This window comes from Falco biarmicus, chromosome 6 (assembly GCF_023638135.1).
Source record: "Falco biarmicus isolate bFalBia1 chromosome 6, bFalBia1.pri, whole genome shotgun sequence".
In the NCBI taxonomy this organism is placed as follows: domain Eukaryota; kingdom Metazoa; phylum Chordata; class Aves; order Falconiformes; family Falconidae; genus Falco; species Falco biarmicus.
The window spans coordinates 9211153-9223179 of record NC_079293.1 but is presented as its reverse complement, the minus strand read 5'-3'; the positions used below and the strand labels follow the sequence as shown (position 1 = coordinate 9223179).

The 12027-nt window shown below is 37.7% G+C and overlaps 1 protein-coding gene across 4 annotated transcripts in view; it reads right to left on the bottom strand.

The window, feature by feature from the left end:
• Positions 1-12027, bottom strand: part of PHIP (pleckstrin homology domain interacting protein) — a 119320-nt gene that overhangs the window by 36683 nt on the left and 70610 nt on the right. For all 4 annotated transcript variants that reach the window (XM_056343973.1, XM_056343974.1, XM_056343975.1 and 1 more), the window contains 3 exons: positions 10114-10251; positions 8865-9048; positions 8091-8214 (listed from right to left, as the gene is read on the bottom strand). In XM_056343973.1, coding sequence (XP_056199948.1) covers positions 8091-8214; positions 8865-9048; positions 10114-10251 — 446 coding nt within the window. The remainder of the gene's footprint in view (positions 1-8090; positions 8215-8864; positions 9049-10113; positions 10252-12027) is intronic.

The following is a 12027-nucleotide window of genomic DNA, read 5'->3' as shown; positions in this document are numbered from 1 at the left end:
TAAAGCCCTTTAAATGGTACAATGATGCACAAAGAGTTCAAATGAATGAGTCAGTTGGAAAGAATGTGAGTTCTTGTGACGCTCAGGAGAATGAAGTCTGCAATTAAGAAACACTTCACACTCCAGCATTAAGACATTTTGTTCCTCCTGTAGAATATACATAATGCAAACATTTTCTCTCAACACGAAGTGTCTAATCCTGTATTAGTCCCCAGCCCCCAGCAAAAAATCAAGAGCTATGATCTCAATTTTCTGTGTTTTGTGCTAATTTTTCTGGTTTGCATATTCAAACTTTAGCCTAGCTCAGATCCCATGAAATAGTTTCTGGACACATTCGCAGGTGCCACAGAAAGAGGTACACTTCCCCAGTGCTCTCTTTTTTCCATAAAGGAAACCTCAGATATCTAATAGCTGCTGATACGGTTGAAGAAACAGTCTGGGAGATGAAGAAAGCAGAACTGGAACAAACCACAGAAAAATATTAATATTATCAGAGCCTTCTAGTAGGGCAGACTGCTTGTACCTATTCCTCTTGGATTTTCTTCCTTTGCAGGAAAGAGATGATCTTTCCTGTCATGTATAATGAAAGTTGGTTCATGGGGTTAGATTTTTTCTCATTAAGGAAAAAAACCCCAACACAACACACTTTTTGGTGGAAACTGCTAAAACTTGGCTAAGCAGCAGTAGGCAAGATTTGGTTTTCCTTACCACAATTTTCCTTAAAGTGCAGAACTCTGATAGCTAGAGCTTTTCTCCTATCCTGCCTGTTAGAAAAAACACACCTTTTTCAGCCGTGACTGCAACGGTTCAGTAGGGCAGGCCAGCACGCTGCTCTGTACAACTGCATTACAGTTCTCACCAAAGCACACAGGACCAACACGAACTGCTCTATGCTCTGTCTAGTAAGCGTTGTGTTTCTGTTGTTCTGACCAGTCATTTCAAGGTGGGGAAGCTACCACTGACAGTACTGCTACCAGAGAAACCTCTCGGGGAACTGCTCAGCAACTGGTAGCTTAACATTACCCAAGGCTTTTGAGACCTGAGGCATTCCTTCCTCTGGATTCAAACTGGCAGCACATACCGGACCTCAAGCTGCTCTGACCTGACCAGAACAGCTCTGAGGCAGCCCTAAGACTAGCAGCTGAGCCCGGCACATAGCCTTCTGGGGCTGCTCGCTTCTGGTCAAGCTCTCAAGATTCATTGCTGAAGCAGAGAGGTCACAAAAGCCAGCATTACAGCAACTCTTCTGCTACTGAAACGCGACTTTCTTGTAAAGCCCATCTGCCTCTTAGCATCATACGAAACATGGTATGAGGAAGCACGGACAACAGAATGGAAACACGTAAGCCCAGTGAAACAAATTTGTCAAATACCCTTCACAATAATGAGGATGTATTTTGCAGAAGCTATATTACAGTCCAACTGTAATGCTCGTGTCTTTTCTCTATAAACAGAAGTCCTAAAAATTCACATCCCCATTTCTACTCAGAGATGAGATTTCTCAAATGGTTATTATAAATGTAGCTTTTCCCTATTTACACCAGAACTTTGAGCAATCTGGTCTAGTGGAAGGTATCCCTGCCCATCGCAGGGGGTTGGAACTAAATGATCTTTAAGGCCCCTTCCAACCCAAACCGTTCTATGATTACTAAGGATCCTTAGAAAACTGAAGGGCTTTGCATTACTCTTTGGGTTTGGAAAGTGTTAACTCTCTTTTGGCAGTTCAAAGCTTGTGAACAAAAAACACCCCGCGACCACCACAGCCACCACTCATTCCCCTCCAAAACAAAATTTTTTTTTCACAGAAGCAAGGAACACCACTGTAAAACTACTGGGCCATAGTACTGCCAAAGGGTAACAAACTACTTTGGGAAAGATGCAATGCCAAAACAAGAATGAAGGGAAAAAAGCCAAAAACAAAATCACAAGTAGTTATCCGTAAGTAACAGAATGACAGAATGATTAGAGTTGGAAGGGACCTCTGGATGTCATCTCTGACCTCACTGCTCAAGCAGGGACCAGAAAATGGACCATGAGGTATGTATCTTCCAGATCTTGCAAAAAAAATATATTTTATCATCACTCCTATTCAACACAGCTTTGCCAAAATCTGATGAGAAGCTGCAGGTCGGGCAGATCTTTATTTACCTGGGGCGGGGTGGAGTCAAGTGTGAAGGTTTGACTAAAAAGATGAAGTATTATAAACTTTTTCTGACAGAGTGGAATCTATCACCAACATGTTCAACAACAACTGAGAAACACAGCTGATGGTCTTTGTCCCCATCCCCAACATATATCCCTAAAGAAAGAGCTTGAAATCGGACTCTCAGCTGTAATGGGAGGCTTAGAAATAAAGCCGAGATAACCTATGGTTTGATGTTCAATCCTCACTTTCTCTCTTTCTTGATACACTTTGATGAACAGTCACGTATGCTGACAAGTGCCTTGTACCATATCTACAGCTTCCAGTTAGTATCAGCACATCTATAGATACATTAGAAATTACAGCTGCTGTCACAGAACAGTTTTTCTGCAAAATACAAATAATGGCATTTCCTGCATTTGAGAGGAATAGATACAAACACGTAATACGGACACTGCTGAGGGTCTTTGTAACACCATTTGTGAAAGATGAAGTGGAAACTCAGGGGTATCCTGACAACTCAGACCACTGCATTCTGCTGTCTTTATGACCCTGACTTCACTGGGAAGCACAACTTTGCTGTGCTTTCACACAGGACAGCAGCAATTTTGGAAAGCTTTGGCTGTAGAAATTTCATAGGATTTCTTCATCAGCAGCATCTACTCTTTATCTGAACATGGTTCCTCCTTCCTTAAGGTAACAGAAATTAGCCTCTACTACAAAGTTAAACAGGGGCAGGACACAAGCATACACCTAGTATCACAACCCCAACATTAAACAGATGCTCACAGCTTCTTTAAAGACAAAGAAAGGAAAATTTGGCTTTTTTGTCTGCACATGCTTTTCACAACATTACATTTGAAATGTTATGCTGAAAAAAATCAATCTGTCAAGTAGCCTATAACTGTTTTTATTCTTGAGTAGATACACTATTTAAATTCTTCAGCCCAATATTTACCTCTGAACTTAAGCCTGTCCTTATTCAATTTCAGTCCTTATTTTTCTGGAGGGAAACTTTTGCCTTACCAAGGTCATTAATACATGCCTTTGTCCAAATTTAATGTTCTCCAATGACCATGAGTTCTCCCCAGACATAAGTACAACACATCCCCCAAGCTGCTAGTGCATAACACAGTTTTTATTTCACGGACTGGCTGAAGTTGGAAGGGACCTCTGGAAGTCATCTTGTCCAACCCTCTGCTCAAGCAGGGCCACCTAGAGCCAGCTGCCCAGGACCATACCCAGACAACTTCTGAGTATCTCCAAGGTTGGAGACTCCACAGCCTGAGCACCCTGTGCCAGTGCTCAGTCACCCTCACAGTGAAGTACTTCTTTACGTTCAGGCAAAACCTCCTTTGTTTCAGCAGTTTGTGTCCACTGCCTCTAGTCTTGTCATTTTCTCTTTGAGTAAAGAGCATCCTTCCATATTCTTCTCAAGTCTGGAGCAGTGCTTGTCATTACTGTTTTTACTCTTACCACACACAAACACACAGATTTAAGATATGAGTGAGAACTGTTCCAAAAGCAGTGAAGATAACGGACACTAAGTACTCAGTACTAGTCTCTCGGGGTTTAGATTATTTTCCTCTTAACATCTTGCCAATTTACCTGGAAGTAGCATTTAAGTAACACGTAAGTGGAAAAATTACTAATTTTGAGGAACACAATGAAGCTACCTTCAAAAAAACCCAATGCACACATTTCTTCTCACTGGTTTCTGTTAGTTTACAATACAGTCGCACCTGTCCCAACAGAGGCCTATGCTTACTTTTGTCCATTGATAACAATCTCCAATCTTAACTCTTTGAAATTTCTGCTTATAATTTTCACTTAACAGTAATTAGAAATATTTCCGGTTTTGTCTTTTTCTTTTTTACTAGATCACACACCACTTTAACCCTCTAGCATACAGAAATTTCACACTATTTAATATTTATTAAAATACTCTGTAATCCCAGTAGTTTAATAAACTAATACTCTAATTACTTGGACAGGGAACATTTATCTAAACATGTTGTTTATCTCACTTCTCATCTCTGGCACGCTCCTGAAACAAAAACCATTTGAAATACACTTCCACTTTGAACATTCAAAAATTACAATGCCACAGTCTATTCTTTGTCACTGAGGTTTTTTGTTTGTTTGTTGTGGGTTTTTTTTAAGGATTTCTGTTTAATAATCAGAGAAAACCCTATCCCTCACTAATGACTTTGAAAGTCAAACTGAGGTCTTCATTTGACATGCAGACCAGCGATACTGAATACTATTCAGGTCAAAATACCCAAGCTTTTGGGTTCTCCCACACAACTCTGTTAGCCCCTCAAGCAATCATGGACAAACACTTCTCAGTATGACCTGTGTCAAATAAATGTAGGTTTCCTAACTTTAAATATCAGAATGCTTACATGACTTCTTCCATCTAAGTTGCAGATATTGTTAAAGAAAAGACTGAGCTGTAATAATTCTGTACTACTTTTAACACACCCTGTAATGACCATGGACTAAAAATTAGTAACAGCACTTTGGAATCTCCTCAAAAAGTAATTACAGGTGCCCTGTCTTCTTCCTTACCAACCTACACTTTATTTAGCTTGTAATCCAAAATGCTAACATTTGCTCCTGCCCTCCTTTTCATTTTAATTCTGTATTTTTGACTCTTTTCAGTTAGAACAGAACAGAAGAAAATATTATCGTTATTATATGATCAGAAGTGATAAATTTCAGAAGTTTATACAAAAATTAGCATTTCCTACTGTTATGAATAAAACTGAATTTGCATATGAGGAAAAGGTTTTAATACAAGCCCTGTTTACTCCGTTTCCAGACCAGCTGACAGTAGAGTACAATGACACACTTTCTAGAATTCTTGATGCTTTAATCTTAGGTCTACAGATCACTAGAAGACAAAGTTTTCCCCTGTATTTTGTTTGAGGATTTCCCCATCTCCTCTAGATCATAAATTCTCTCATTAAACCCTTAAGACTTCACTATACAACACAAAATAACTGCATTCTCACAACACTACTGTAACATAAATTACAAGGTATCAGTATCAAAACCAATTACATGCACTCAAGAAAAGGAAGTTTTACACAGTACTTTCCAGTTCTATCTTCAACTGAACACAGCTTGTGTTTAAAGCCACACAGTCACTATAAAGAACCGCAACAGAAGAGCTGCTATAATTCAGTTACTAATTTCTATTTTAAAAACCACTAAATTTATCACACAACAGTTTCTGGAATGCAGTCAGCCTTACTTCTCTTCCCAGGCATTTATTTGATTTTATTATGGACACTACAGAAGATGACAATTCCAACTCACCATTCTTATTGCTCAGACACTACTGAACAAAAGTGTTGCTGATGCTAACCATAAGCAACAACAAAAATCTCTGCAATCTGAGCAGTTTATTTAACTGGCAGATTCAATCACTTGGGATCAAGCACCCTTTTCTTCTTGCAAATTTGCTTATTTAAAGCCCATTTGATACCTACTCATTTTTTAAACCCTCTGAGATTTATCTCAAGGTATTTGAATTAATGTACTTCTCAACAACCCAAGTACTTAAAAAAGAGACACACATATGGAAGAATATGAGGTTTTTGTGCCGAGATGACATAAAAAAGTATCCTGTCGGGTTTAAGAAGGATTTATTTAAATGTTCTGAAAGCATTACTGAATTCAGCAGTGATTTCTATTGGAAGTTTAACTGACATACTCAAGTGCAGAGACCATGACTGTCTGCTTTTGCTGTATTTCATTGGGATGAAGGTGGGAAATAACTAAAGGATTTACCAAGTTACCTCTCCCTCACATTCTGGGCATCAGAATCCATATCACAGACCCTCGATGGACTGAGATAAACAAAGGACACATTCTCTGGGTAAATAGGAAAATCTTTCTTCAGTTTCATATAAGCTAGCTGTTGATCTGAAGGATTTTAAGAGCATAAAATCCACAATGAAAATATGAGTCTCAAAAGGATCCAGTGCTACCTGTAAAGTTTGAAGACTAAAAATTCCTCCGAGAAAAATTTTCGAAAACATCCGTATTAAGTTTCTTTGTTCAAAGATGTAATAAAAGTAATTGCTGAAACCAAAATGCTGGACCAACTAGCCTACTCTGCTAGTTTTATGTCCTAGTGGTATTTTAGGAAAACTGTAACCCAATTAGAAATGTAAGGGTAAATTGGTAGGAACTCACATTTTCAGGAAGGATGCTTTGACAAGGCTGTAGCTAAAGGAAACCTCTGCCCCCTACACCCTCAAAACAAAAAAAGAACCCTTGAGCAGTGCATTTAATTAAAGTAAATGAAAGTCTATAATTCAACACTAAAATATATCCTCCCAAGACAAGAAATGTTAACATCTGAATTTGTGAGGCCCATCTTCTATTATTCCCAAGAGAAAAATAGGAGTTACCAAGATTTCTGATGTCCTGGTTATTTCATTAATAAGCCCTGTCATGACCATCTCCAAAACTCTAAGTGGCAGAGAGTTTCTTCCCTCTATGTACGAGAACTGGAGATATACTGAAAAAATACTTGTTCACTTTATCTGGGCAAACATACTTGATGTTGGTGACTGCAGCATTGAAATTAGCATTCCAGTACCATTTCTTAAGATAGCAATGCACACAATTTCAAGACAAGAAATTAATTTAAAAAAAACCCTAAGAAATTTAATAAAGAAATTGAAAATTATTAGGGAACTGTTTGGGGGTGGGGGAGCATTTACCTCCCTTCTTTTGAAAGTGTTACTTTGCTCGAGTATAAAAAAAGAAGCAAAACAGAAACCTTCAATTTAGTATCAAACAGAAACTTGCCTATCTCAAATGTATTCTTCCTACTGCATATAAATTAATTAATCATTATTAAAAATACACAAGCACTACTAAGCACCTGAAGTTTACTTATTTCAGATTGCTTTCGATCTTTGTTCCCTTCCTCCACAAGAAAGTAAATAATAAACAGCACAGGCATTAAGTATGGTATTCTGATAAAGTTAATAACTGCAGTCTTTTGTACCCTTTTTCTTAATACTTCATTTTTTCATTTTTCCACCTTGAACCTCATAAGTGATTCTTACTTTAGTGGACAGTTTGCCGGCATTCTTGAAGGCCTGTTACTTTACTAAGCTTCTGATTGAGGGTCGAACAGTCTCATCTAGAATAAGCATACTGCAAAACCCAAAGCATGGGTTCTCCTCTACAGTTGCTTAAAATTTACTTCCTTTATTACAAATTATAGTTATTTAGCTAGAAAAGCACAGATGAGCATGTGAGATGCATAGACAAAACTGATTTCTAACACGCAAGATATAACCCAATTTTTTTAAATACAGAATATGCAACCTTCACATTTTCTTACCAGGAAACATCAAGTCAATTATGACAATTTCATTACAACCATTCCATTCCCTTCTTCTTCACCTACCCTGTTTTATTCTTTTCTGGAATATGTACTTCAGCTCTAGCAAAAAGCATGACTTAAAAATGCCCCATACAAAACCACAGTATGATTATTAGGGTACCATAAGAGAAAATACCCAATTCTGTATTTGGAGATTGATTTAAACATGTTAAAGTTAATAACTGTGACTTGAGTTTTAACTGACCCTTTCCACGGAATAGTATATCAAACAGCAGACAGGAGTAGCAGGATGTATTGATAAACAATGACAGGCTCCCTACAACTAATCGTGTTCCTAACACCAGATTTGCAGGGCTTCTCACTTAGCGGATTCTAAAACCAATCTCCATTGTTTATTCAGAACACCGTGAAACATCGGTACAGACACGCTTCCTCGTTCTGGAGAGGTAAACAATTCCTGTACCCCTGGTTTTAAAATTCAAAACTGAGAAAAGGAATGTAGATTTACAGGGCCTAACACACTGAGTTAAATTTTACACTTCTTTGTGTGATAAGATGTAAGTGACTATTTACCTTAGCGAAAGTAGGTATTTTGTTTTCTCTTTGAATGTGACTCGTTACATGTTTTCTTTTCTCTTCTGATCGATACACCCTTACTTCTTCTTCTCCCTTTGCTGTTCTCCATTCTTCCTGCCTACTGAAAAAACGAAAATTGAAATGTTAACCTTAAAGCAAAATACAACTGAGAAGATTTATTCCAAATCAAGGAATAAATGTTCAACAATTATAACATTCTTTGAAGAACAGTTCTTCTCTTTACAGTCTAAGATTACAAACTAAGATTTCCATCTTATTTCAGAAAGCTGGAGGAGTTAATGTTTGATTGTGGCTAGTAGGGTTTTTTGACTTATGGATGTAAATATTCATCACAGGAGTCAATTACTGAACAAAATAAAGTTCCAGTTTGGAAATCAAAATTCATCTCAGGTACCTAATAGATTAGGTCAGTGTCCCAGCCATAAAAGGCCATATAATGGCAAGAACAAATGGACTTAAAACACACTGTAACTCTTATCCTGCAAGCCAGAAAACACTGAGGCAGCTAGATCCCATTGCATATACAAGTCAAATGGTCAGGTTTTATTCACAATACTTCTGTAATTCCAAGATTTTTCAAGTTACATGCAAACAGCTGATTTCAAACTGAAACTGATATTTACAAGAAATTGAGACCACAGTATAGATAAATACCACACAAATAGTTCTATGACAGTATAAATTCCAAACCAGTTCAATTTAAATAAGTTCACCAAACTAAAATTCACTGTAAACTTGGCCTATGTTTACCTGGCCACACCAGAAGACAGTTCAGGCACTACAACTCTTCGACTCCAAGCCACAAGGTCCCGTTCAGTGGCTATTTCACTTCTTGGTGCGTTGCTATGCATCTGACGCACACCTTCAATTTGTCCACTACGTCTTAATCCTATATTTGGTGGTGAATGTACTTCTGAGGTAGAACTTACAGATCCTAAAAAGTCAAAAAGTAGTATTTGTACTTGATCTGAAATTCTAAGGGAACCATTCAAAAAGAAGAACTCAAAATGAAAGGAAACTAAGGAAAAAAAATTTACTTAACCTATTACTTCAAAAGAAATCAAATATTAACTGAATTTAACTACTCCAGCAGCTTCTGTAGTCACCACAACACACACTTAAACAGCTACTGGGATGCAGTACTGTTTAAAAATTCACATTGAAAAAGAGCAGATGTATCAACAATCTGAAGTGAAGCAAATGTTTCACTGGTTTGCTTTTCTTTAAAAATGCATTTGAAAATATTTATGCGAAGCTGACTTGCTGCTGCATTCCAGATCCGTATTATAAAACAGTGAGCAATCTCACTGAACCAGTGTATTCCTTGAACAGTCTTCTACCTTGAAAAAAAAGTGAAGCCACAACACTGGAAATTGGGAATCCAAGCTGTGAAATTTACAGACAAGAACCTGAAATGGTCAAAAGATTAAGAACCTGAAACGGTCAAAAGATTAAAAAACCCAAACAAACCAAAGCAAACCCACACACACTCAACAGCTTTCAAACACCTACACCGTAGCAAAATTTCAACATTTTTCCACATCTTTCCACATACAAACTATTCTTGCTTACCCAGGTGGATTTGCAACCATGACTTTTTAAGTGTTGAAAGCTACTGTGTAATCTAGAACAAGATACTGAAATAGCTGGACTGAGAAATAAGCAACTCCTTCCTCTTTTCTTCCTCCCATTTCCTCATTTGACACAATTCAGATTTCAACCAAACAGATGGCCAACTGCAGACTAAACAGTAGGGCAGTTACTTCTAAGGGAACACAGTTGCTACAAGTTCCCTGACTGAGCAGACAATAACTTTAATAGATAAATTTGTAATGTCAAGAATCCTGAGATTTCGCAGAAAGATAAAGAGATGAGAAAGCTCTATTATGTTCTGTAGTTTCACATCTCCTTTTTAATAGTTCAACAAAATGCACAAATCATGCACAACAATGTGAGTTTTCCAAGTCTTGGCTACAATGCCCATTGCCCAGTAACTTACCTCTGCTTATCCGGGTGGTACTACTGGTTCCCGCCTCCCCAGAACGTCTCTGGTCCTGCTCTTGCTGAAGTCTTTGAATCATGCTATCCAACGGACTGATCTCTTGATTTGCTTGTTGACTAAGAACTTGATTCAATCCTGTGAAGTGAAATATACAAGAGAACAACACACAAACGTTGATTTGAAGAATCAGATGTTACAAAGAGTTCACTGAAGTTTTAGCTTTGAAATTTAAAAATACAGCATAAACACATGTGTAAGCATGGGCTAATGCGTATTTTTGTAACAGCCATTTTTTAAACAGGATTTTTTCTTCTTAATATCTTGAGAGCATTGTATTCGCTGGAGCAGGGTCAAGATGATTACACGTCACTCCTAATAAAAGTTTACATTTGATTAAGTGTCGGCAAGTCACACAAGCATGATACAACTGCTGTTTGTCAGCTCAGTCAATGTAAATTGTTCAAATGCATGCTTAGCCTGCCCCAAATACATTACAAAATACTTTAGCATAAGCGCCAACAGAAGAACTACATCAAGAAGGTCTAACTGAATTAGAAAAGCATTATCTATACTGAAGAACACTAAGCAGCAAAAATGCTTGATGGAGCTCCATGTAGGCATCAAGATGACAAAGGTTAAGTAATGCTAATTTTCTTTGGTATGTAAAACAGCCAAGAAACCCCCTCTGGGTAGGTCTCTTGAACGAAAGACAGGAAATATTTCACCGAAGTGACTGTAAGGTGACAGTGTTTCTGTGCAGCACGCAAAATACACAGCATGTAAGCATGAGCAACACAAAACCTCTTTTCATACTCACAATGGTCACAAAAAAATAAGAGATGTATGGAGAAAAAGGCAAGGGTTACAGGACTGGTTTGAAAAAGAAGTCAGGTACCTCCACATGGAATAGTTAGATGGTGGAGTGGTGGGAAGCTCTGATCAAGAGAAGCAGAACTTGCAAAACTTTGTAACGAGGGATGACAATGTTCAAAGAAACAAGCTACAGAAATAATTTTTCCAGCATGATTCCAAAGAGATATCACAGTATAAACTGCACTTTGCAAGATCAAAGAGAAGATATTACAGTAATTGTGCTATGAAATGAAGAGCTTTGATTATGTGGCTAGACGGAAGCAGCTCTCTTAATAGATGATGGCATGCAGAAAGAGCATAAAAGATTTAAGATAGTGCTCTCAGGGTTTCAAGGTTATTGTAGTCAAAGTCAACTTCGCTAAAGCAGCAGAAGCTTCAAATCATGGTATGAGCTCTGGTATAACCACAGCTGGATGTTTTCTGACTCATGTAGTGAGACAGTCCAGATTTGTTTGGTGACCTCACGAGCAGACATACTGCCTACTGAAAACAATGAGAAATACTACAAATAACCCAAGAATGATCTTAAATAAGGAGATTGCTACCTAAACAAAATGAATGGGGTTTTATGTATCTAGATTGTGACATTTTGCCTTGGCAAGTAAGAGCAAGATTTTTAAACAACGAAATAATAAAGACACTGGTATGTATTTGATTTTTGCAAAATATCTGGTTTAAAGGAGCTTCATGTACACCTAAGCAGTAAACCAAGCATGACTATCTGTATTTCCCCTACTCTTATAAGCCCCTACAGAAAACTTGACAAAAAATAAACTGTCAGTTCTCTGAGGGAGATCTATCAAATCCCACAATAAAGTTTCAGAAAGAAATGGAGCTTCCTTAGTGGAAGGGAACACAAATACATGACCACAGTTTAGCTCTGCATAAGACTGAATATATTGTTCCTAAACTGTAAAGAGGTAGAAAAATATCTTCCCTCTATAATCTCTCTGGCTCTCTGCCAGCCTGGTTGATGGCTTCCTGCTATTAAACAAAATGCTATAGACATCATCTTCCTACAGGTAATCATGTGTCATG